This window comes from Molothrus ater, chromosome 15 (assembly GCF_012460135.2).
Source record: "Molothrus ater isolate BHLD 08-10-18 breed brown headed cowbird chromosome 15, BPBGC_Mater_1.1, whole genome shotgun sequence".
Lineage (NCBI taxonomy): Eukaryota > Metazoa > Chordata > Aves > Passeriformes > Icteridae > Molothrus > Molothrus ater.
Window position 1 is genome coordinate 13,088,260 of NC_050492.2, and position 26,865 is coordinate 13,115,124.

Sequence of the window (26,865 nt, forward strand, 5' to 3'; positions counted from 1 at the left end):
GTGGATTTTTTAAGACTTTCCAGTGCTTTACAGATTTGGCTTGAATAATGTAAGTATTGTCTAGTCTGATCTTCCAAGTGTCTTTTGCTATTATCAATCTCTGGCTGTTGTTAGGGAAATCAGACTGAGTGTCTGTGTGACAGTTCCCTCCTTTATTATAACGAGCACCAGCAGCCACTCTGGTGTTTATCTTGTCTTGGGTACATTAAGTAAAGTCTGCATCCTGGTTTGGGCTTAGCTGATTTATGCTTGAAGTGAGGATTGTTTGTTCTCTGTGATGAAACAATCTTTTGTGACAAACTAACAATGGCAAGGGATGAGCTGTGATGTTAAACACTGGTAGCTTTTCTTTCTTTTTTATTTTTTTCTCTTCTCGTTTTAAGTCTACCCACTGCCTCAGGAGGAAGGCAGCTGCACTAATAATATGTCTAGTCTCTGTGGAAGGCCCTTATTTGAAAAATCTGTAATTGAGTGGACAGAATTTCTGGTTGCTTGAGAGGATCTATTCAGAAGAGACCTGAAAAGGATAAGGGAAAAGCACTCTAGACATCAAGAAGTCCTAAGGGCTCTATTGAGAGGGAAACCTATGTAGATACTGTGAGACAATTACACTTGTCAGGCAAAACACTAAAGTGGATCTGTGAAATAAAATCCTGGGGAATGTTAAGCAAAGCTTTGAACAGGGCAGAGAGCTTACTGGGAATACCTCAAAAGCAAGGAGGTGTATTTGGGTGATGTTTGAAGGAAGGCAGGCACAGAGTGTGTGTTAGCCCAGGGCTCCTGACCATTCTCACAGCTGCCAGGGCAGCACCAGGGGAGAGCTCATAACTAGGTTAAATTTATTTGCTCCTTTGCTCTTTTCAGTGAGCTGCTGCAATGCCCAGCCTCCCTGGTGCCCTGATCAGGGACACTTTCCTGCTGCTGGCCTTTCCAGCCCCTGCCTTTCATTTCTGCTTTGGAAGCTGAGGAAGATGTGCTGTACAGAGTGGAGAGGATGTGTTCCTACAGAAGGCACATACCCTCACAGGGTTATTTGTTGCTAACTGCAGTGGGTGGTGTGGGGCATTAATGAACAATCTCTGGCACCCTCTGAATGGGCTTTGCTGTCAAAACTTCAGATGCCTGAAAGATCAACCCATTAGTGATGAGGCCAGCATCAGCTCAGCCTATTTTTAGGTTTTTCTTTGCTGCTTCACTCTTTGATGTAAAGACAGCTGTGTTCCCCTCGCTCGTTATGCAGACCAAACTTTTTATCTCCACTTTGGAACAAGCTGTCCATTGTTTTGATCACTCAGTGATCTTTCTCTGCAGCTCTCCTGTTTGAATTCTTGTTAATCATGGTGACTGCCACTGTGTTAATTCAGATGTGGTTCCAGTCCATGTTCAGTTGTGTAAATATTTCCATATTTTAATGCAGATCTCTGATAAGCATTTAAGGAAGCCATCCCCATACACACTATGGCTGTGCCTGCCTTGCAGCTTGGAGGGGTGTCTGACTTGGCTTTTCCCTGGCTTTTATTTATGCATGAGTAGATTGTTATATTGTGTGTTTTGAAGAAACCACAGAGAACTTAAATGCTCTGAGTGTGGTTTACTTCTGAAAACCAATTCCCCTGTGTCTTTTCTAAATTACGGTGGTTTTCCACAAGTGCCCAAGAATCCTGGCTCAGCTGTCTTTTCATTCCTCTTTCTCTTCCTCTGCTTCTTTCTTTCTCATCCTATACTTCTTATTCCTTTTTTTTTCCTCCTCTGTTTAATTGCTTCTAAAGTTTTGGAACATCTTCAAAAGATGCTTAGGCAAAAGTCTTGCTTAGGCAGTTATTTTTTGACCTTTAAAAGCAGTAAGTTTTATTTCCTTTTTCCTGTTACTGCATTTGTTACCTGTCACAGACATATTTTATGAAAAATCCTTTTGTTAGGATTTTTCTCCTGAGAAGCTGAGGTGCCTCAGAAATGAAAAGTAAACAATAATTATCTGCTGCTGTGGAATGCAACAGGTGCATCTTTGATTGGTCTCATCTGGTTGTTTTTAATTAATGGCCAATCACAGTCAGCTGGCTCAGACTCTCTGGTCAGTCACAAGATTTTGTTGTCATTCCTTTCTATTCCTTGCTAGCCTTCTGATGAAATCCTTGCTTCTATTCTTTCAGTATAGTTTTGTGACAGTGTTCACAGGGGTCCGAGGATGAGGGAAGAGACGAGGATCTGACTCCATGTTTCAGAAGGCTTGATTTATTATTTTATGATATATATTATATTAAAACTATACTAAAAGAAAAGAAAGGATTTCATCAGAAGGTTAGCTAAGAATAGAAAAAGAAAGAATGATAACAAAGGCTTGTGTCTCAGAGTCTGAGCCAGCTGGGCTGTGATTGGCCATTAATTAGAAACAACCACATGAGACCAATCAAAGAGGCACCTGTTGCGTTCTACAGCATTTGTTCCTGAGGCCTCTCAGCTTCTCAGGAGGAAAAATCCTCAGGAAAGGATTTTTCAGAAGATATCATGGCTACATAGTTTTAATATAATATAATATATATCACAAAATAATAAATCGGCCTTCTGAAACATGGAGTCCACATTCTCATCTCCTCCCTCGTCCTGAGAGCCCTGCGAACACCACCATAGTTACCTGCTGAGTCCACACTTCCAAAATCCACCTCCCCCTGGTAAAGCCCGAGCAGCACGTTTAGTAAATGGTTTGTTGCAGTGTGCCAGTGTCTGCTTTGCCCCCAGAGCACCTGAAGAAGCGGCTGGAGGATTACATGGCGCAGTTCCCGCGCGTGCGCATCCTGCGCACCAAGAGGAGGGAGGGGCTGATCCGCACCCGCATGCTGGGGGCCTCGGTGGCCATCGGGGACGTCATCACCTTCCTGGACTCCCACTGCGAGGCCAATGTCAACTGGCTGCCACCTCTGCTCGGTGAGTCAGGGGCGCTGAAATTGTTCCCACCTGCTGCTTTCCCCTCCTGCTGTAGGTGGGTGAAGAGAGGGGAGATAGCGTAAAGAGAGAGCAAACCAACCACAAGACTCAAGTGAATTGTTGGCAATTTGTAGTCTTCAGTACAAGATTTTTTTTCTGTTCTGGGGTCCTGCACTGTGCAGTAACCTTGTCATGTGGTTTTGTTAATTAAAGAGCAGAAATCGTATTCTTCTGTTTCCTCATTAAATGAAATAATTTGCATCTTGCTAGAAGAGTAAACTATCGCATCAGCTTGCAGAGAGGAATGGCTTTATGATACAGAAGAGATTTTTACATACAGTTTTTGAGTAGCTTTTAAGGGTTTTATCTCCTATATAACTATATTTAACTTCATAGTCTGCAAGGCTGTGAAAAATACTTCTTGTGAATGAGAGCTGCTGGTGTGGATTTGTGGAACATGGGCACCCCTTTCCAAGGCAGCACTCCATCTTCGAGGAGGTGTCAGTTCCTTTCAAGGATGACTAACTGAAGGGCCAGTGCCTTCTGTTTCTGGTACCTGCCTGCCTCCAGCCAGTACCAAACTCCTTCACAGCCCTGCTGCTAGTGACCTGTCAGAGCTCGCTGAGGTGTGACTTTCTCAAATAGGCTGTGGCAACAATAGTCAAGCAGACGTTTAAGAAAGAGTCGGATTTTCCAGCAGGATCGATGGATGGTTATCCAGTTGCTTTCACTACAGTTTATATTTGGCAATAGTTTGAAACATTTGCAGCTTTATGAACCCCAGGGAGGGAGGACAGAATTAGCTCCAGTGCCATTTAAATGAGAACACAGAGAGGATGCTTTGATTTTTAAAGCACAGAAAGGATTTCTGTGAGATGTGTTTTGGAAGCTGAAACATCATTTTATTGCCTCTGCTCTGAGAACTAACTTCCAACAAGAGACCATCTCAGTAACAAAGTATTTAAGGAATTCCAGATGTTTATGCAGAAATTTATCCTGTGTTGTATTATTTGGTTGGAAGAAAAGGTTGGAGGGAAAGAGGTAACACTTGCATTTCTTGAGCCTGCTGAGAGTACTTATGCCATTAGTCTGAAATGCTTCCTGCCAGATTCTGGTGTGGCAATTAGGGCTGGGTGGTGCAGTGGGTTAATCCCTGGATCTGGATCTGCACAGAAGGGGTTCACATCCTGGTCACTTGTGGAAATGAGGATTGCTCACTGAGTACAAGAAGTCTGGTTTTAGCCTGGCAGTCAGTTCTCTGTGGTAGTGTGGCTGTGTCTTCCCATTCTGCTTCTGGGTGATGGGTGCCTGGTGTTTTTCTCTCAGTGATTGCAGAAGGAGCAGATAAATTGATATAAATTGGAGCATCTGCTCACGAGAGAAGGAACAGGAAGAAAGCTGTGTCATTCTTGGACAACTTCATCTTTTGATGCTCTTTTTTTTGTAATTTCACAGTGAAAGGAACCAGCTGGTGCAGGTTTTCTAACGTGTTTCTCCCATCTTCAGATCGCATTGCCCGAAACCGCAAGACCATCGTCTGCCCAATGATTGATGTCATTGATCACGACCACTTTGGATACGAGACCCAGGCTGGAGACGCAATGCGAGGGGCATTTGACTGGGAGATGTATTACAAGAGGATCCCTATTCCTCCTGAGTTACAGAAACCTGATCCCAGTGATCCCTTTGAGTAAGTTACTGAGACTGCTAAGAGCCAGCTAATGAAATAACACCCTGCTGCAGGCTTGCTTTACACCTCAGCGTAGCAAAAGCCAGGAGCTGGTGTTAAGCTACTTGCTTTTTTGGCAGCTGTTTGCTTTGCTGGTTTAAAAGAAATGCATTGTATAGTAGCTGTGAACACTCTCCTTTTCATTGCTGTTTTTTGCCACGTTAATTCCTGCAGAAGTTAACATTTCATTGAAAACTCTAATGTGTAACAATTAATGTGGTCATTTATTACTGAGATCTTTCAAACATAACTTAGTATCCCTACTGCTCTGCCAAAAACAACAAATCAATGGTGGGTTATGTGTCGTTCCCAGGTGGGGGAAGAAGAAAACTTAGCAGAATAATTACAGCAATTTTGATTATTACAGTGCACTGCAGAAGAAAATCTGTGATCAAGTTGTGCTTTGCTGTTGCTGTGCTTGCCAACATTGAGACAGTTCTGCTGTCCTTTATACTCTGCAGTGTTTAAAAAAAAAAAAAAAACAACAAAACACTTTTTGAGGTCAAACTCAAAGACTCAGTCCTACAACAGAAGCAGAGCATCAGCATACAGGTCCCTTGGGCTGAGGTGGTGTCCTGTCACTTAATAGTCAACTCCCTGCCTGCTTGGAGGAGAGGCATTGGCAGGTTCTGAAGGGAGCCTGGTCTGATCCTCCTCCTTTGCAAGTGGGAAATCAGTAGATAACCCCAAAACAGCTGTTTGATGTACTGACAGAGCTGTACAGGCACTGGGAACACTGGGTGGTGAAAAGAATATTTGCCAAATCTTGCTTTGTTTTTTAAATGTTTAGCTAGAGATCTGTGTCTTTGTAATGTGTTTGTAATATGGAGTCTGGTTTTTCCTTAAGGTCTCCTGTAATGGCTGGAGGACTGTTTGCAGTCGATAGAAAGTGGTTCTGGGAGCTGGGAGGGTATGATGCAGGTCTGGAGATATGGGGAGGAGAGCAGTATGAAATATCCTTTAAGGTGAGCCATGTTCTCTGGAAATTACTTTTGTTTTGAAAAGTAAGAATTTGTTCTGAGGTGCAGAATATGAATGATCTGTCTTGTCCTTGCTTTTACGTGTGACTAAAGGTGAAAGAGCTGGGAATAGTAAGATAGTGCCCAGAAGAATCAGCACTGATGTGAGCAGTGACTGTGAGGGTGAGTTTTGGAGCAGGATTAGCTGGGGTGTGCCTGTTCTGTGGTCACAGCTCTGGTGCAAGCACTCTTCCCAGCAAGGGTAAGTCAGCTGGTGTGGAGCTCTCTGCCTCTGGGGCTGCTTAATGCTCACCCTGGCAAGATGTGAAATACTCCTCTCCTTGAGGGAAGGAGGATTCCAGTTCCAGAGGACCTCAGTGCTCAGCTTGAGTTCTCAGAGAGGAGAACATCTTTGTCTGAACTCAATCCAGCTGACCCTGGCTGTGAGGAACTCAAGCTTACTTACCTGGGAAGAAATCTTCAACAACTGCAGTCATTACTGTTGCTGACAATGACTTTGGGTCATTATCTGCCTGGCCTGGGGACAGTTGTGCTACTGATTGACTGAGCTGGTCAGTGGAGGGCTTGAAGAGTTAGCCAGCTGACCAAAAATGCATACAAAGAATAACAAGTCACTGTAACCCACCAAGACTGCTGGTACCTGTGCTAGGTTGGAATATGGCACTCTGAAATCCAATTTGGGAAACCCACCAGAATGTCCCAAAGCCCTGAAGGCAGGTGCCCAGTCTTCCCTTCAGTGGGGGGAATCCTTCCCATAGCCTGGACCAAACTGAGTAAAGATATCTACATTAAACTCTGTTTGAGGTTTCTTTCAGAGGTTGAATATTTGATTTTACAGGTGTCTGCATGCCACTGGTCTAAGCTAGCTGACCTTAGCACGAGGCTGGAGGATAGCAGAGATGTGGTGCACAGTTTGGCTTCAGCAGCTAAAATTCTGCCTGTCTCTCCTGACAAGTCATGGCTGATATGACAGCCTTACAAAATCTTACACAGCAGATTCCAGAATCTCCATGCCTCTGTGCAGTTCAGAGAATATCAATCCTCAGCAAGGCACATTGCCATACACACACCCCTTGTGCTACTGGGCAGCAAACTGGGAGAAAAGACACTGATTTTGGGACAGCCTTTTGTTCCATCATTTCCTCACCAGAACCCATCAGTCACCTTGGATGTCCCTTGTCCTCTGTAACAGTGGCAGGAAGGGAGGGCTTGGGGCACCCTCTCTGGGGGTGTCACTGTGGTTAGAGCCATTTCACCTTTGTGTTGCTTGTAATGAAATTGTGTAAGGCTCTCATTCTCTGCAGGAGGGGCAGCATTCAGGCCCTTCCTCTCTGAAAATTCTGGTTTCCAAGAGTGATGACAGTGGCTGGGCAAGCCCTTTGTCTCCAGTGCCACAGCAGACAGTCACACTGCTTGATCTGCAGGAAATAAGACTGCTTCATTCATCTGTTTGCTTATCCCCTCTGAAACATGCTGTGTTTTATTTCAGTCCAGAGATGGTAATTTATGGAGGGATAAATTTGCTTTAATTAATCTCTGCAAAGACCCCCTTTTTTCTTTCATTGTGCAACAGAAAAATGAAGTTTTCACTGAAAGAGGCTCAGTGTATTTTCAGAAATTAAGATAAATTGATACATTCATCTGTGGCTGATAGATTTAATAATTCTGCTGGAATTGCAAGAATAGAAGGTTTGTTCATAGAATTTATGAAGCTATGACATTTCCTGGTGAGCTTAGAGCTACGTTTTTACCTTTAGAAACAGACTGAGATTTTGTAGTTAAAGGTGCACTGTCAAATAATTTAAAGCTCTGGCTTTAGGTGTGGGGTGCCTGCTTTCACATTATCTCATGGGAATTCAGATTATAAGCATGCCAGATTTACAGCCCACCTTTAATAAAGAATCTCTTCCTGTCCCTGGGTGTTGTGGGTGCAGGTATTCTTCTGTACTGCTGGCCTGTGATCCATTGCATTGGATCTGCCCTTCTCGAGCCTCACCAGGAGTACAGGACTTCTGGGGGAGGTTTTTTGTGGTTTGGATCTGTTTTTGCCTCAAGCATATTCTTTTTTTGGCCGTTCATGGACTGTGCTTTGCTGGTTTTGCCTTTATTTTAAAATCCAGGGCTCTGTTGCTGAGAGACTGGAAATAAACAAGTTTATTTAGGAACCTCTTGCCTTTCTTTTTAGAAATCATACGTATTTCTGTTATCAGCTGGCTCTGCTTCCTTCTGAGCAGAAATTTTCAAGCCAACAGAGAAAGCATCAGTGTTTAACACCTCAGAAAATATTTAGCTAGAGGGTAGATCAAACTCTAGAAGCCTTGCACTTTGTATGAAACGTGTGCATCAAACATCATTAGAAAACATTGCATGTAGGAGGGACAAAAATTGAGGTGAACTTTCTAACCTTCGCTGCTGGTTTGTTGTTTTCTGGATCTTAGCAATCCCTTAAAACAGAAATTTCTAGTTCAGAAAGGAAGGAGTTGATCTATCCATTCCACAGTGAAGCAGAAAACAGGCTCTGCTTCCTTCTCTTGCCCTGTGTGCATCTGCAGCAGCTCAGGGTCTGTCAGGGGGTTCCTGCTCAGGTCACCCCAGACAGATCACAGAGAGATCACAGTCTGCATTGGTGGTTACAGGTGAATTCCCAGGTGCTGCTGACCTTGAAGTGTGTTCCTGGATTTTGGAAAGGGTAAACAAGCATTCCCCACTGTCTCTGTGGAGCGTTTGTCACCTTTCCTTTCTGCTGCCCCCCTGGTTCCTCTCTTCAGCAGGCTTCGTTCAGGTGGGGTTCTTTGCTTTTTTGGAGTCACTTCCTCACCTCTCCTCTCTTGCAGTTTTTCCTGGTCTTTTTTTTTAATCTTCCTGATTGTGGAAACAAAACTCAATTCTTTACCCAAAGTTATAATGGAGCTTTCCTCTTCTAAACACAATTTAACAGCTGCCTACGTAACCACTTCATTTTTTTTGACATAAGTGCATTTAATTTGGAGCAGTATGTGTGAAGCATTTAAACTGTTCCCTTCTGCAAGTGCTACTTTGTACAGCACTTATCTATGCTCAGTTTTATTTGAGATGGTGTTGCCTATTTTCCAGTATTTTTGTGGCTTCTATTCTGTTTGGCTTACATAAATCTTCACTAAACTGCTTCACGCCTCTCTTCCATAAATACATAGTCTCTGATGTTTTTGGTTATGGGGAAACAGAAGAGTAAAAAGGGATATGTCTGACTTGTGTAGGCATAAATAGAGATGTACTTTGTGTCTCAGATCCGAGTGGTGTGGTTCTCAGTCCTTTAATTGCACACTGTGCTTGAAGAGTAAAGAATGAGAATCCAGAATGTCCCTCTCCAGGTGATAAATCATTTCAGTTTTAGAAACGTTTGTCTTGTAATTTGGAGATTGTAAAGCCTTCATAAAATGCTAAGGGCTCCGTGCAAACAAGCCAAATTGACAGTTTCCCTGGAAAGAACAATTAAAAGGGAGACAGAAGAGCTGGTTAGTACTTGTGGTCTTCAATTCTTGCTGCAGCAATGGGAAAAGAGCCATTGCACTTATTCTGGTCATTGTAGGTCATTGCATTTTTCCAGATCCTTTTCCCAAACCATCAATGTGGGTTGCTTCTGATTTCCACAGCTTAAACCATGTTACATGTTTTCCAACAAATCCAAGTGCTGCACAGCTTCTGTTCACATGTCTAATGCCTGCCTCTCCTTTGCCCCATGCCAGCAGCACGTTTTCTGATTCCCATTTTGCCACTGGGCTCTGGCAGGTGGGTAGTTTGGGTGCAGCTGCCAAGGGATCCCTTCTGACAGCATTTCCACTTGTGTAGCTGAAGTTAGTGCTGATTGTGAGCCTGCACTGCTTATTCCAGGCACATCCTCACTCCACTTTCCAGCAGCTCACATTTGCCCACACTGGAACAGGCCAGGCATTCTGCTGCTTTTTTTTGTGGGTGGTTTTTTGTTTTTTTTAGCCAGCACATGCTGCTTAATTCTAAGGCTCTCAGCTGCAGTACAGGGTGGCTTCTTTCTCCCTTCCTAGCTGGTGATGCACAGATCAGTTTCAGACCATTGCCTTGAATTTTTTGCCTCTGTGCACCCTCTTCTTGGTTCAGGCTCCTGAGCAGCCTCCCACCAAGCAGCAGCAGGGAAGTGCTCCCCTCCACTCCCTGAAATGTGATTATTAGGAAGTGCTGTCATTACCCTCAAATGCTGCAGATTGTGAGGAGGGGCTTTACTGATGTGTGGTGTGTGAGAAGGTGCTGTGCAAACACACAGATCCCAGTGCAGCCTCATGGGCTGCCTTAATCTCTCAGAGAGCACCAAGTCCCAGCAGCAGGAGCAGCTGATGCTTCCAGTATAGAGGATTACAATTTCCCTGAGTTATTGCCCTTGCTTTTCATCCTCTCACCTACTTTGTTAGAAAGAGAACCCCCTTGACTTATCCTTTGTGCCCTTTTCTTCCCACCTTTCAGTGTGTGCTCACACAACCAGCCAGCTGCTCTCTGTTGGTCCATCCCATGGTCTTCATTTCTGTTGTCTCTTGCAGAAGCAGCTTTATTTTCAAGGCTTAACTATCCTTTGTGTTTTTTCCCTCTCTTGGGAAGCATTGGCTCATCATGGTGCAGTCTTTGGAAACCATAAACCTTGTATACCCAGATAATTTGTGTTCACACACCAACTGCAGCATTGTATTGTGTGTTTGAGAGGAGAGGTTCAGCTGTCTTACCTGACATTGTTTTCTGAAATTGCAGAAAGGGAATTGGATCAGCATAACATTCCCATGTAGAGAATAGGTGGCATATTATCTGCTGCTTTCACAGCATACTGACTGAATCAAAGGCTCTGGAGTCACTTTATGAATATGGAGTTACAGCTCTCCAGGCTGCTGGGAAGATGGAAGCAATATCACCAGTGCTAGTTTATTTCCCTTGTGTAGTTTTTATTATTAGGGTGAGATTGTGGCCTTAGCTAAATCTGCTCAGTGTGCCCGTTGACCTCAGTGTAGCCAGGTTTTCCTTTAATTCTAGATCTGTCAGCTGCAGGATTCCAAGCCCAAAATGAAGATTGGCAAAATTGTGCCTGAGGAGGAAGAGAAATTTCCTGTCCTCTCTTGATGAGATCTGATTAGATTATTGTAAGAAGCACTGTCTGCCTGACCAGCTTTAATTCTTCTTCTTCTTATGGCATAAATGGCTGTTTGAAAATCAGGTGCAAGTTCAGGCTCTGATGTTTTCTGTCATGTCAGCTGAGGAGTGAGGCAAGGTGTGTAAAACACCTAGAAGAAACAGGCCTAGAGAAGGCAGTAAGTGACAGTCAGTGTTGTGGGGAAGGCATGAAGTGCTGCCCCACAGCCCAGCACCATCTCAGCTCTCTGACAGCACGGTATTTTTAGCAGTGTATGTTCTGGTGTGTCATGCCTGGGAACTGTAGTCTTGTTTAAAAACAACCAAATATCAGTAGCTGAGTGGAAGCATTCCCTCAGCTAGCACACAGCTATTTTGGGTTTGCTTCTCTTGCATTTACTCTTTGACAGACCCCTGGATGTGATTCTCTGACCTTTAGCTCTGGCTTTCTAGTGCTTTTGTTAGCTGTGTTTTACCAATGCATATCACGCTCTTTCCCTCTCCCCTTTCTTCCAGTTGTATAGATAAGGACTGGTAATTGTCTTTATGGAGGTTGTAATGAGTTCTGTCACCACACAAAGCAGCTCACTAATAAAATAAATCAAAGCAGCAACGAATGAATGGAAAGCATGCCTTTAAAATTAGATTTGTACTGCGGGTGCCATACTGTCACTTGCAGTGTGAGGCAACGTTAAAAAGGCACAGAGGTGGCAAAGTACCTTGAAAGGGTCACTGAGCTGTGCTGGTAGGGATTAGGAAGCCTTCCATTGCCTCCATTGCAGCATTGTTTGCAATATTTAAAAGCGTGAGCAAGAAAAGAGCAAGTCAAACTGATGTTAGGTTTTATTTATTAAGCAACTCAGTCAAGTAGCTTTTCTGATCACATTGCATGTGTTTGTGTGATGTTGTCATCTCTGCCTGGAGTCTTGTACCAGCTTGGAGCTCCTGGCCCATCAGTTCTGTCCAGCTTCCCACTCCTGCTGCCTCTCCAGCTCTGCAGCACAAGGACAGCTCTCTCCTCCCCAGCTGTACTGACTGAGCAGGGCTCTGCTGCTCAGCTTACACAGGGACCTCATGTTCCAGAGAACTGGGTTTGTGGTGGCCTGGCTGAAAGCTTTCCTTAGAGACAGGGCAGGTGAGGCATCCTGTGGGCAGGCAGCAAAGAGAACAGGCTGGTGTTTGCAGCCAGGCTTGTGTTACACCAAAATGCAGCTGCTGTGAACCCCTCAGGCTCCTTGCTGCAGGATACAGTGCAGGTTGTTGAGGAGTGTGTGTGTCTGTGCAACTGAGCTCTGGGCTTCTGCTGCTGCTCCTGAAGGTTTTTATGGTTCCCAGGACTGTTGCAGCTCTTACAGCCTTGCACAAACCATTTCTGTCCTAGAAACACAAACCATGTCCAAATCCTTGTTTTCTCAGCCTGTTAATTTCCCAGCAGTGAAATCACGCTCTGGCCCTTTGCAGTCAAAAGCACACTCACTGCAGAATAAAAAGCATTTCTAATTCCATAAGAAACTTCACAGAAGCTGAGTGCTAGTTTCGTTTTCATCTCTCAGGACACAGCAGGGACAAAAGGAATGAAATTCTGTAGGAGTGTTTGTCAACTTTCTTCTTGTCTCTCTCACCATAACGACATGTAATTAAGTACCTTGAACTTTAGAAGTTGCCCGTGAAAAATATTTCTCTAACTGAGAGCAACCAACCTCCATTAGGTTATATGCAGTCAGCAAATGACTGTAATTATTAGGGCCAGCAGACAGAGCTGAAACTCCAGAGGACTTTAGTGTCAGAGCTAATAATTATGCAGCAGCCTTGGCCAAATATTTCTCTTCCGAGCTAAGTATTTAATATTGTCGCTGTAGAATATTAATGGAATTGCCTGCTCTGTGTGAAGCTGTTGACTAAGCTCATTGTACAGTGAACTCTGGTGGCTCAAATTAGCCCCAGTGAACAGGGAAACCAAGAGCACTGCACCAAAATCCACGGCCTTTGGGGCACTCCCATGGGATCTGGGGACAAACAGAAGGGCAAAGGCAGAGCCTCCCTTCAGGAGTTCAGAAAGTCATTTCTTTGGCATTCTAAAGGGTACTTTTTCTTTAAGTATTGATTGGATATTTCTGAGAAAGACTGAAATACTTCTTAAATCTAATGAGGTAGATTGGCTGGTTTAGAAAGCGTCTCCTTTTGTTTCACTTGGACAAAATTACTACATCCACACTATAAAGAATAAAAGAAAGTTGTTGCAGAGTGCTGGCACAAAGTGAAATCTTCCCAGATGGGGAAGGAAGCTTTTGGGCCCACCCTAGACATCAAGGTAGTCATCTCCAACTAGCAGTGTGTTCTAGTGACTTCCTGAGGGCTTTTTTAAAGCTATTTATGTGTTCACCAGGCAGAGATTTCCACTTAATTGTAAGGCTGCAAAAGCAATGAATGAATGTCAGCAATGAAACCATAAAAGAGCAGTGATAACCACGGGAAAAAGTAGCAGTTTCTTCTGATTCCTGGCACTTGAACAGGCTCATGAATTCCCTGGAGCCTTTTGCATAACACATGATCACCTGTACTAGGGAGATGGCCTCCCTTTTACAGCCTTGTTACACAACCCACACCCAGGGGTTTTTATGGCAGCCCAGTTTAACTATTGTGGTTACTATTGCTGTAATAACATATATCAGTTTAAAGGGAGGTGTGTGCTGTTTTCTCATTGCTTGAATTTTTTTCCCTGTTCTTTTCTGTATAGAAGGCTTGTGAGCACTTTTGCTAAATCAAAGCTTGCTGAATGGCTCTAAGCAGGTTGTTATAGGATTTGGGGCTAAGGCAGGGAGGGCAGGGGATTTGGGAAGAGTGTACTTTAATGTAAAAATCTGGGTTAAGTTTTTTTATTACTTGGAAGTCTTTTCTGTTTCATTTTCCTCCACAAAGCCAAGACTGAATGTGTTTCTCTGCTGTTCCACAGGTATGGATGTGTGGAGGTCGCATGGAGGACATCCCTTGCTCTAGAGTTGGTCATATCTACAGGAAATATGTTCCATACAAGGTTCCCACAGGAGTCAGCCTGGCAAGAGTAAGTGGCAGTGGCATTGCCCACAGCAGGACTCTGACTGCAGCGTGACCATGCTGCTGTCTACTCTCACCCCACAATGGGAGGCAAATGCAGGGGTTTTGTCTGTAACTTGCACTTGTACAGTGCAAGCTGAGCAGTTTTGCAGTGGTGGATGTGTAGCACAAAGGGAGGGGAGCCCAGGGAGCTGCAGATGTGTGTATGAACAGCTGCCATGCTCCAGACATCAGCCACTGCTGGGTGCTAGGCAGGGACTTCGTGGCTATAAAAACAAGATATGGCTTTATTTGTATAATAACTTCAGTCATTTTATAGCTGTGCTCTCTAAGAGCAGCAGGCTTCAGCGTGGTGATTGGTTTTGGTGATTGAAAGACCTCTCAACTTCAAGCATCACAGACCACTGAATGGGCAAGCTGTAATTTTCCACAGTGGAATGTTCCTTGCCATCTTATTTCTTAATCTAGTGTAGCCCAAAGAAGAAAGAGCTTTCTTCTATCCTGCACTGGGTTTCTCTAGCTAATTTTCAAATTGAGGAGGGATTGCATTGCCCTCTGGTGGGAGAAAAACATCCTAGAAGCAGGAAGGCTGCAAAACTAAAAACCTCAGAGAGGTGCCCTACTGTTCTGAAATCTTAAGGCTTGCACAGTGTTACAATGCTTTAATGGCATCACCCCAGTTATAGATCTGGATTCATTCCTCAGCCCAGCAATGACCTGTCAGAGCTGCAGAGCATTCTCCTGTCTGTGCCATCTCTTCAGGAGGGAGCTGTACTCCTTTTGATTCATAGTATTTTGATTTCAAGTACTTGGCTCTTGTGAACTCCCACAGTGCTGGAAGGAGACAGCAGAGAGGCAGGAAAGGCTGATTCTTGGCATCTTAACAGACACCTTGAGGTAAACACCTGCTCCTGTTGTGTGCAGGTTGCACTGGGGGCAGGATCAGCACACTGCTCACTCTTAGCTTCCGAACTTTTTTGGCAGTAAATGATCACTGCTGGACTGAGCAGCTTCAGGTGAGGAGCCACAGCTGCACATGGCACATTACCAAGGGGCACCAAGAATTGCCTGATGTTCCCAGAGAGCAGCCCAAGCTCCAGCACTCTCAAGGGCATTGTGACAAGCAGGTTGTCTTGAGTGGGTGGTGTCTGTTGCTGTCTTGGAGGTGCACAGGGGATTAAGCTTTAAAGTAATACATGAAATGTGCTGCTGGCACAAGATAAAACCCTTTGCTTCTATTCTGAAGGGTCATCACCTGAAAGCTCTGTATTCCTGAGGTATCTCAAGAGTTTTACCCAAGAAAATGGAAAAATAGTGCTAAGAAAGAGTATTGTGAACTAGAGCTTTTCAGAAGGGAGTACTTCAAATCCCATTCCTAGATGGATATAAAAGATGCAATAAGAAGGATTTAAGAAAGCAGCTTTTTGTCAGAGACCTTTGAATGTCCTGTGGTATTTACCAGCATCATGCTCTGACTACTTTCCTTACAGAAAAAAGGAAAAAAAAACAACTTTTGATTAATGTTGTTTTTCTTAGCCACAAGGAACTAGATATAATGGCCAAGTGCCAGGATTCTGTTTTGACCTCAACTGAAAATATCTTTCTAAAAGTCCCTTGGAACTACAGAGTAATAAAAATAATCTTTGTCCTGAAGCTGGAGAGAAAGAGTGGATGTGAATGAAAATCCTTTCTGAGCAAAAACACGCGAGCTGCTCTGAATGCTAATGGTGGTTTGTGCAGCTCTCTCAGGTGGTTTCCCCTCTCACTCTCCCCCCCCAGAACCTGAAGAGGGTGGCTGAGGTGTGGATGGATGAATATGCAGAGTACATTTACCAGCGCAGACCCGAGTACCGGCACCTCTCCGCGGGCGACGTCGCCGCGCAGAAGGAGCTGCGCAACAACCTCAACTGCAAAAGCTTCAAGTGGTTCATGAACGAGGTCGCCTGGGACTTGCCAAAGTTCTACCCACCAGTGGAGCCTCCAGCAGCTGCCTGGGGAGAGGCAAGTTTGTGCTCTGACATCTGCAGTTTGGTTTTTTAAGGCTGCCCATGTGCCTCGGTTGCTGTGAGTAAGGTGCGAGCGAGTGTTTAAAGATCTGCTTGATGTTTCAAAACCCAAAACTCCTCTACCATTGCACTGGCCTGATCAAAGCAGGCAGTTGGGCAGGCAGCTGCTTCTATTAGTGCACAGCTCCAACGAGAATAGAGACTTGGCTTGTTCTGCATGTTGTGTATTTAGCAGAAAGCAGAATATGCCAGAGGGAGGATTAGGGAGAGGCGGCAGCTGAGCAATAGTGAAATCTTGTATTTTCAAAGGGCTTCACAACTGTGTTGAGCTACTCTTGTCCTTAGCTTTCCCATGTGAAAGGCAGGAAAACCAACTGTATTTTTCAAAGTCAGCTGTCTTCTGGGAGTAGAATCACCACAGGATTGAGGCTGTGAATTGTTACACACAACTCTTGTGGCTGAGTGTTTTGGGTCGCTCAAAGACTCACTGGCAAAGGTATTGGCAAAAGCAAGTGTAATATAAAAGTGAAAGCATGACAAAATTTATTGGTAAGGTTCATTCTACTACTTTCTAGAGGGTTAAAGCACACAGAGAAAAAGCAAACTAAAATCTAAAATCAATTAGTCTAAAATTGAAATCAGCCTGTGTGAAGACTGGAGATGGAAAAGCTTAAGGATAAAAAAGAATAAGGGAGATCCTTCTGTGGAGTCACAAGGTTCAGAGTGGACCCCCTTACTAAACTTAGCTTTGAACTCAACCAACAGGTTTAACAGCATTTAAACTTAACAGCACTTAATCTATAGCTTAAGTTAAATAATACAACAAAAGCTGCATGTAGAATTTACTACAGCACAAGAGTAACTCACAAATCTAAAGTACTTAAGAATCTAGAAGAGCAGCATTCATTGTACATTTGCTATAGAATATTCACACTGGCACCGACTTAAGGGAGGAGGTACAAGGTACAGACCTGTGAAAAATGGCACTACCAGACAACCCAGCCCACAGTGGGCTCTGCAGTCCTGTCACTGCTGGGTTTTGCTGTGTGCTGGGGGGTACAGCTGGGTCCCATTTTGAGTTCTGTGCTTTCTTCCAGCTGTTACTGACCAGCTCAGACTCATAGTTAAGAGAGGAATCTTTAAAACTACCTTCCTATAAATACAGCTGCAATTTGAGACTATTTGAGCTTTCTTTCCTGGTAGGAGTAGGAGATTGAGTGATTAATTCACTATTTCAGATCCGCAATGTGGGAACTGGACTGTGTGTGGACACTAAGCATGGAGCCCTGGGATCCCCACTGAGGCTGGAAAACTGTGTGAAGGACAGAGGAGAGGCAGCATGGAACAACGTGCAGGTAACAGCCTGAGAAATCATCAGCCACTAAATCTGGGCAGGGACAGGTTCCAAGGACCAGTGTGGAAGGAAGGAAGGAAGGGCATTCAGAGCTGTCAGGTGCACCCCAAGGCTCACATGCTGCTTGTGCTTTGGGACAGGATGTGGCTGGTGCTTGTGGCACAGGGGGGTCTGGAGCCTGGCAGGTTGTGCAGAGCTTTTACCCCTGCTTTGAAGTTCTGAGAGTGAACAAAAGAAATGACAAGAAAACAGTGTGCCAAAACAATAAACCAGTAACAAGGCAGCTGTAATATGTAACAAAGTGAATATTAACTTCAAAGGTTGTGCTGAAAGAAGTGATAGAGGAGCATCATGCATATTAATGAACCTGCAGGAGCATTCAATAACTGTTCACTATCATCCTCCTGACAGGAGGCAAATGCATTATAAACACCCAGCCATTGCTGGGGAGATGAAACCAGCCAGGTTATAGATTCACCCTCTCAACATATGAGGTGCCAGAAACGACAGCTTTATTGTAACAGAAGGGAGGAAAATATTAGTTTGTCTAAACTGTAGTAGCTGAGCTGAGAAGAATCAAGAAAACAATGCCTCTATTACAGAGCCATGCATAACTCTTCAGGGAATGGCTTCAGTAGTAGGAGACAGAGGGTTGTTGCATATCAATTTGATGCGTGAAAAATAGAAACAAAACCAATTTACTCAGGCACAGTCCAAAACTAAGCCTCTGTTGTGTCAGGAGGATCTTGAAAATTACTTTTGGCTTATGTTTAGGAAGAGAATGTGGCTTGAACTTCTGAGTAGCATTGAGCCTAAATGATTGTGGTAATTTCTGTCTCAAGAGGGATTTAAAAGACAGCCAAGAACAAAGTAGTTTCTTTGTACAAAAGTTTTTGGCCACACTGCTTCAAATAGCAGCTCCCTGATCGTTACTTGCCTTTCTGAGTGTCCTGTGAGAGATCTCTGAGGAGAACTGGTCCTCCAGCTGCCTCCACAGGAGCCTCCAGAACAGCCTTTTCCTTAGGGACTGGAAGGGAGGCGTGCTGGCTGGCAGCCCTGCAGAAGCACATGGGCCAGTGCTGCCTTTTCATCAGGACACTGCATTGCCAGGCATAGATGTGCTCAGTTACTGGAGTTAAAGCTCTTCCTCTGCTCTCTAGAGTCCCTCCTCATTTCACCTGGCAGTGCTGAGAGTTCATTGCAGGGTCAGTAGAAGGGAGTATCAGGAAGCAACGCCCAAGTGTTTGCCCTTCCTGCTCTCCTGTGGGTGGGGTGGGAAGCTGTGGCTCCTGCTCTCTTGTCCCAGGAGTGTGGGACAATTTCTCAAGGTGACTGCAGGCTGCCTGTGCAGCCTCTGGTGTTCACTGCCAGCGTTAACTCTGAGCTGCTGGAGCTGTCTGACTTTTTTTGCTGGCTGGGAAGGGCTGTAATTGGTCAGCTGCTCACCTAATCCTTGATGTATGTCTGCATTGCAGAGACATCCAGGGCTGCTCTAGTACCCAGGCTGACCAGCATGGCTGGCTGCAGCAGCACAGGCTCATTTCACATGCTGTGTGACAGCTGGTACAGAGTCCCCTGGTCAACTGTCCCTGTCCCAAACGCAGGAGTTTTTCCTCTAGGAGATGCTGTCCTTCCCTTGAAGGCATCCCCACCCTGTGAGCACAGGGAACAGCATTCTGCCAGTGAAAGTATTATGACCAGCCATTGTGAGGGTCCTGTTTGTCCTGACAGGTTTTCACCTTCAGCTGGAGAGAGGACATCCGTCCAGGGGATCCTCAGCACACCAAGAAGTTTTGTTTTGATGCCATTTCCCACAGCAGCCCTGTGACCCTCTATGACTGTCATGGAATGAAGGGGAACCAGCTCTGGAGATACAGAAAAGTGAGTCTGTGTGTGTGGGTGTATTCTCATCTAAGGTGTCAAATTGCCTGAGGCGCTTACGTTTCCTGAAAATGTCACCACAACGTTTTATTCCTTCTCTTGGTGTAGCTGTAATAAGAGAATCTGCAGACAGCCTGTTGTCATTGTACCATTGGTTAAAAAGAGGTGACTCCCCTGTTTCACTGGTTAGAAAGGTGAGGACCCCAGGGCTCCTGAGCAGGGGACAGTCTCTGTGCAGTGTCCCCATAGCTGACAGTGAGGTAGTGCAATGCCCTTGAGTTTGCAAAGAGGTGTTCTGAGAGTTGGTTTGTTCTGAGCACTGCAATGTCCTGCCAAAAGTAGATAAGGATTTATTCATTCTCCTACTAAGCAATGCCATTGTAGGCCACAGGTAAGTAAATTCTTGTCTAAGTGCTCTGTCCTAGGCCTTGCAATCTGCTGGCATGGTGCCCCAGTGGGATACAGCAGGATTCCAGTGAGAGCCCCTGGGAAGCTTTAGAGGGTCCCAGCGCAGGTGAGGGATTGGGCTGCATTCTCTTGGAAGGGGTGGGAATGAACCCAGACACTTGTCAACCACTTAAGTGTGGAACAACTTCAGATACACCCAAGTGACATAATTGGTTTTTAAGACTTCTTTCTGTTGGTTTTAAAACAACTTTTCTTCTCCACTTAAGCAACCTGACATCAAATTTCTCTCCTCCAGGACAAGACTCTCTACCACCCAGTCAGCAGCAGCTGTATGGACTGCAGTGAGAGTGATCGAAAGATCTTTATGAATAGCTGCAATCCTTCATCTCCAACACAGCAGTGGATATTTGAACACACAAACTCAACCATCTTGGAAAAATTTAACAGAAATCTTGATCTTTAAAAGACTGAGAGAAAATATATATATATTTTACAATTATAGTTTTTACTGGGGAGGGTTACAAAAAAATTTTTTAATACTTTTTTTTAAACGCTTAATGAAGGTAAAAGGGAGAATCTCAGGAGAAGGTTAATTTGCAGGCCAGTCTTTATTGTGAAGATGCTGCATCCTTCTCTTCTGGGGATGGTGGAATTTTAAAGGCTTTGCCAGAGCCACTTCTGTGCTGAGACTGAACAGAAACTCTGTTTTTAGAGGAGTCTGAATGTGTTTCAAATGGCGCTTTTTATTTTTTACCTTTTTTGTTTTGTTTTATTTCCCACTGGGGTCTGGTGTTAAATGATTTTGTTATCCAGGACCCTGCAGGACTTTTTGTAGCTGCTATACCACCCACTGAAGCATTCCCACATAGATGCTTTATCTTCCAAACTCCATATAAGTAAAATATTGAAGACAAGATTTAAGCCTCCAAGCAAAAAAAAAAAAAAAAAAAAAAGCCCATTATTGTAAAATGAAATGTGTATTTTTTTTTGCCCAGAACCAAATATATTTCAAACAGGTTGAGTATTATTACTTTCCAAATCATAGCTCTGATGAAGGAATGAGCTCTAGTGGAAGTGCAGCCAAGTGTTGGGAATATGGCTGTTGTTATTAGCCATGAGGAATCTGAGTTTCTGGTCCATTCACTTTGCAGTCAGTTTGTCACTCACTGTTGAATCTTCAAGGTGAAAGATTAGCAGAGGGTTTTTAAATAATAAGTTCTTACAGGTAAAGACTTTATGCTAAGAGCCTTTGGATATCAGGTTCCAAATTTGCCTCTTATAACCTTTTTAGCACAGACATCTCTAGGATTTCTGAGTTAAATCTACTGCATGAAGACAATTTCCATTCTTCCTTTAAAGCTTTGAAGGCTAAGTTAATTTACAGTTGGTGTGAGCAGATTAATTCAGGATAATAAAGTCAGGGCTGAGATTAGCCATTGGTCTTTATCCATTTGTTCATCAGTCTGTAGTTTCTTGAGTCCTGTGTGGTCAGTGGTGTTCTAGCCTTGTGGAAATGTGCTATTAATCTCTCATTTCCCAGCACCCACAGCACTGTACAGTTTACTGTGACTGCAAATCTGTTTGCTTTAGCAGAGATGTGGGACTGATGGACCCATTTTCCTGGTACCCTCTCCTTTGTGCAGTGAGTGAGCAGTGCAAGGTGTTACCCCTTCTGGTTTGGCTGTGGGATCTGCCAGACATGAACCAGGATTGTCTCATCCCAGGAGCTGGAATGTACTGACACTAAAGAATGAATGGAGGACCATTGGTTCAAGTCTATCTGAAGCAAGTATTTTTTTAAAATCTGGTTTAAAATGAAGTTGTTGCAAAAACACATTTACTAGTTCCCCTGACTTAGTCTTGTACTGAAGGGGGGAGCAGTGGCATTTTCTGGTAAAAGCTGGGAATGATGATGCAGTGAACAGGATTCCTTTGCCAGGAATTGCCCAGCTCCTTGGTTTGTCTAGCTGCCCATGCAGGGGTGTTGCAAGAGTAGGTAGCAGGCACCCAGTTCTGGGGTGATGAGGAGGGGACCTCTGTGGGATGCTTGATGAGCATGGTTAGCACATTGCCCCTCCTCAGAGGCACAGGGAAGCTCTGCTCTGGGATGTCTCTCAAGTGAAGGCAAGGAGATGCTTCCCTGGTGTCCCAAAACAAGCAGGGTAGCTCCCTCTGCAGAGCTCCAGAAGCAAAAGCCCTTTTGTTGCCAATTGTAGGGTTGTGTCCCCTGTTTCAGATGTGTTGGAGGCCATGTAGGGCTGTGCCTGGCAGCTGGGAGCAAACAAGGACACAGCTGTCTGTCCCCAAACTCTGGTGTATTGTGTAGGACATGCTGAATCTGTCTGTCCCCAAACTCTCCAGTCTGGTGTATTGTGTAGGACATGCTGAATCTGTCTGTCCCCAAACTCTCCAGTCTGGTGTATTGTGTAGGACATGCTGAATCTGTCTGTCCCCAAACTCTCCAGTCTGGTGTATTGTGTAGGAGGCTCAGAATCATTTCCACCTCTCTCATCCACACAGCTGAGGCCATGTCTGACCTTTCCTGCCAACTTAGCTGGTCCATGGAGGAACAGGAAACATGGGCACTGCATTGCAGCTGGGACCAGGCTTTGCAAATTTTGGTATCTAAGATTTTGGGAGTGAAGAAAGAAAAAGCAGCCCTAGACTTCCCTTGTGACAGTTCTGCAGCAGTATTGGATGGAAGTGAGACTAGCTTCAAGCAGAGTTGACATCTTATGTTCTCAGTTACTACAGTATGTCTGTCATTACATCCCTTTGCATTTCTGTGGGAGCCTGAGTCACCTTCCAGCACTTTGTGTCTGACTGCTGCTTTCCCTAAGTTATTAATGCTCTCATTAGCAGAGTAGTGCTGACTGTGGAGCCACTAGATGGCCTGACTAGATGTCTTTATGAATGTTTTAATGCCTGTGGAACAAGAAGCTGTTTGTCCATGAACAGTGCTAGTTTTTTATAACTGGGACGCAATCAGCATATTCTATAAATGGACTGTAGGTTGTTCTGCTTGCAGGTTGCAGCTTTGTGTGTCTCAGTTTTCTAATGAGAGGATTAGCTTGTTTCTAAACTGCATGGCTTGCTTTGTACTTGGGCTCACCTTGTGAAGGGAGCCCCCTTGCTTGGCTCACTGGATTCTTGCTTCAGAGAGAGCTGCAGCAATGAACAGATCTTTTACCACTTGGTAATCTTAATTTGGAGAGAAAGGTCAGCTCTTAGCAGCTTACACCAACAGATTAAGCAATAGTTGAGGCAATTCCTGTTTAACAACCACCACCAGTACACAGAAACCAGAGATTTAGTGTCAGTGCTTGCACCAGGTCCATCTCAGTGTGGTTGATCTCTTTTCTGAAGGTTTGGGATCTGAATGTGGCAAGAGCCTCACAAATTCTGTATGCTTCTGACTAGCTCACTGGGCTTTGAGCTATTAATTATCAGTTACACTTTTCAGTACCCTAGAGGCTTTGTTGACTAATGCAAAGACTTAATATTAGCCAACCATCCACTGATTGAGAAATATAAGCTGTATTTTATCATTTGCATCTTTAACTGAGCCTTTGCAGGGCAATCTCATTAATTATTCTAATTACTTTTGGTTATTTGTAAGCAAAATCACTAAAGCATGAGTACATAATCAAATCTTCACATCTGCATGCAAGTCAAGACTGGAGATTAAATACTGGTGATTATCTAATGCCAAATACATGTTTTCATATTTTCCCCCCAAAGGTATTGAAATACCCCTCTCTTTGTGGCTGCATAAGTTTTGCTGCTTTTAAGTATCAGAATCCCTGACTACAGGGTGTGTGTTATGTTGCATAAAAATACTTTGATTTGCTCTTGAAGCTGTTGTTGATCTATACTGGTGCTAATCTCTAAGGCCTACAGACAGTAAATAGGTTTGGGGCTCTCATATGTGCAAGGTGTCTTTTCTCATACCTAGGAAATTAATTATCTTTTTCAAACCACAATAGAAGAAAGTGTGAGCCTTCCTGAAAAGGGAATACAGCATCATTAAAATAAAGATGTGCCTTTTTAAATGTAAATGTACAGCAAATGCTTAAACTTGAACCATTTCCTAGTGCCTTGCTGGACAAGAGAGGAGAGGGGAAGGGGTTGGGGGATAAGGATGTAAGAGAAGGCTTGACTCCTGCAGCCTGTGTGGGATTTTTTTTTTAAATGTCTGATTTTCAGTGCAAAATTTGTGTGAACAACAGTAATTCAGAAGCTCCTGGGCTCCCTCTGTTAAATCGATATGGTTAATGACTCTGGGGAGGTTTGTCACTCCTAATAGAAGACTTGGAAAGGTTGGCAGCTTCCTCTGGATGTGCTCTAACAGCTGAAGCTGTACTGGAAGATGTCTTGGTGAGCTGCTGGATGTTTCACCTCATGGTGATGGCTCGTGATTTCACGGGCATGCAGGATCCTGCATTTTATTTTCTAAGTATGCAAATCACAAAAAGTCCCAAAAGCATATAAAATCTGTAGCAGAAGTGTCTTTCAGAAGAAATTGATGCCTTCCATCACTGGGAAACTTTTTCCAGAGTGTATTAAAATCTCTAATACAGAAGTAGCAAGAAAGCAATTTCTCAGCCTAACTTTCCTCATGGCTGGTTTTACAGCAGTCTGTGCACAGGGCTTTGCTTTCCTTCACTACTGGAGTGTTCCAGTCAGCAAACTTTCCTTCTCCCTGAGAGTCAAACAGGCAGCAGCAGCATTGCAGGAGCACAGTGCTCTGGGGCTGCTGCAGGGCTGTGACAGCAGCTCTGCTGGCTCACATCACCCAGGGGAGACATCTCCTAACAGCCAGACTGGGCAAGCATGGAACTGCCAGGTAAAAGGGAGAAGATTTTATTCTAAATTGTCTTTCAGGATACAGACAGGGACTTGGAATTGATTGGAGAGAACAGCCAGCCTCTGGCAGTCAGCCTGTCACGCTGGCAGTCAGAAGAGCCCTGGTAAAGCCAAGTGTGAAGCAGCCCAAGTGATGCAGGTGTACCCTCATCCCACAGCCACTTCCAGCTGCTGGGGCTCCTGGGTTCTGGGTGGGTTCACAGGTTACACAGCAAAGGGGAGCTGGCTGGTGAGTCAGGAGCACTGGGCCCTGCTCCCAGCTGCCATGGCCTGTTACTTACCTTGAGCAAGGAAAGTCTGTGTGCTGCAATTCCCAGCTTGTGTAGGATTCACCTTTAAGTGCTTTATTTTCTGACCTAATGAGTGTTGAGTCCAGATTTTAAAACAAGCTGCAAATCCTCACCTGGTTCAAGTGGAGAGAGATGTGGTGGGTGGAGAATGGGAAATGAGATCTGAAATTGCCATCAGCATTCAACACAGACTCATCAATTCATTTCATATTCCTCATTAACCAGTCAGATTGATTTATTCACATTATAAATTTGAAGTGTAACCAAAATAAGCTCACCTCCTGCTCTGATTTCTACTTTGTAGTGCCCTGCTTTAGCTTGGAGAATCTGTAAGGAACTAGGCAATGATAGATCATGGAAACCCTAATAAAAAACCTGTGTCTGTTTTTGACTCTGCCTCTGCTAGCTGAGTACACTCCTCAATTGACTGCATTTGAGCTTTCTTGATGCTTCTGTATGACCCAAAAGTCTTCAATGATTCCAGCAGTTGTGAGTGATTTGGGAGTTTATATAAAGCCATTGGATCAATGTGGTTTTAAATATACTAGTTCAGCTCATGGAGAAAAGTCTTAATCCCTGGTAGTGAGCAAACAAATGTGAACTTCAGCCACAAAACAAGATAAAAACTGATCAAGCTAACAGCCTGAAACCTTAGCCCTTACGATAACAGCAACAAATAGCTTTAGCCTCTAGGGTGGAGAAGGGAATTGGTTTCAAAATGCATTCTCTAGGATCTCGGTGATTAGGTCTAAGTTTGTCTGTACCTTGTACTGCATGCATTTTCTCTGTAAAACTGGATGGTGCCTCTTGAATCAGTGTGTATTTATTTTGTGCGTATTAGGACCAACAGCCTAATATCTGGGGGTGGTAAAGGACTTGTAGCACTTTAATGTAGTAGCTTTCATAAATTGGGAATCATTGATAGAATGCCTAGTGTTTTTAAAGTTGAATGGACTTCCTTTTATAATATATTTAAAATAAATTTTTAATGTGTTTTCTGAAAACTGTGTATGCAGACATGACTGTCCCTGCCTGTTTTGCTCCAGTGATTGATTTCTCTTCTACTTGTGAGAATAAACTCAGCTGCCCTGGTGTGGTGTTTCCCCAGCACAGGTTTCCTGTCACTCCATGCCCAGTGGTGCAATCCTGAAGCAACCATGGATGTAATGGATGACTTGTGCCCAGGTAGGACCCTCCTGGGGCGGACTGGCCTTGGCAGGGCACAGGGGGGAGCACAGAGGAACAGAGATAACCCAGCTGTCACTCTTCTTTCTGTGCCTCTTGGCCTTGGGAGTGACTGCTGGGAGATCCATCCCCACCCCTTGGTTTGCAGGGGCGGGCTTTAACAGCTCATGGCCTTGTTTGTGTTCTGATCTCCACTAGAGAAGTGTATCAGCATTGCTCATGTTCCCACTGGGACCTTCAGTGCTTCCTACTGTCACCACTTCATTTCTTCAGTGGCCTTCTCAATGCTCCTTTTTACTCAGCTCCACTGGGGGGAAAATGGATGGGAGACAAACAATGAAATGTGTGAAAATGCGTGTGTGGGTAAAGGAGCCTTTCTGGGGGGACCAGCAAGGCACAATCCCCAGGGGAGACTGTGCTGTGATTCTTGGCCACGGGAACATTGCCCAGGGTAAGGATGTGCCAAAAGCTGTGACAGTTTAAGCATTTTAGCAGGTTCAATATGTGCAACCCTAGAAAAGTGCTGAGGAGAGTGGGAGTCTGGGGGAAGGTGCCAGAGCAGTGTTTTCATTGGCCTCCCCAAGGTACTGTGGAAGGAAATGGTCTGATTTCTGATGATGAAAAGTTTAAAAAACCCTTCTTCCCAGGACATCTCAAGCAGCACAGACCACTGGGAGAGAAGTATTTCTGTCCTGAGTCCCCTGAATGGCTCCATTAAAATATTAAGTTCCAGATGACAGCCACACTGACTTTTCTTTAGAGGGTAGTGCTGCTCCAGGTGAGATTTACAGGCCTGCACAGGCTTCTCAAATTTGATTAGAGGCTGACTGGGATGGCCAGGCTATTACTGCTTCAGAGGTACTAAAGCTGCCTGGGTACTGATGGGTTTATGAAACATTGTTTCTCACTTCATTGCAGCTCCCACAAAGAATTATTGGATCAGGTTAGTGATAGATACCTAATAAAGAATGTCTCGATGAGGCAGTTTATTTTGCAGAAAGCTTGTTCCAGACTAGCAGACTGTGAAATCTGGAGGTTCCCACGAGGATAAATATGCTGAAATAAA

The 26,865-nt window shown here is 44.3% G+C and overlaps 1 protein-coding gene across 1 annotated transcript in view; it reads left to right on the forward strand.

Moving 5' to 3' along the window:
* GALNT10 (polypeptide N-acetylgalactosaminyltransferase 10) overlaps positions 1-25,618 on the forward strand; it is an 81,517-nt gene extending 55,899 nt beyond the window's left edge. The window contains exons 5-12 of the mRNA XM_036391681.2: positions 2,737-2,922; positions 4,429-4,612; positions 5,499-5,616; positions 13,709-13,816; positions 15,589-15,810; positions 17,054-17,170; positions 18,901-19,050; positions 19,754-25,618. Of these exons, the coding sequence (XP_036247574.1) occupies positions 2,737-2,922; positions 4,429-4,612; positions 5,499-5,616; positions 13,709-13,816; positions 15,589-15,810; positions 17,054-17,170; positions 18,901-19,050; positions 19,754-19,921 (1,253 nt within the window). The 3' untranslated portion in view covers positions 19,922-25,618. The remainder of the gene's footprint in view (positions 1-2,736; positions 2,923-4,428; positions 4,613-5,498; positions 5,617-13,708; positions 13,817-15,588; positions 15,811-17,053; positions 17,171-18,900; positions 19,051-19,753) is intronic.
* The last annotated feature ends 1,247 nt before the right edge of the window (positions 25,619-26,865 follow it).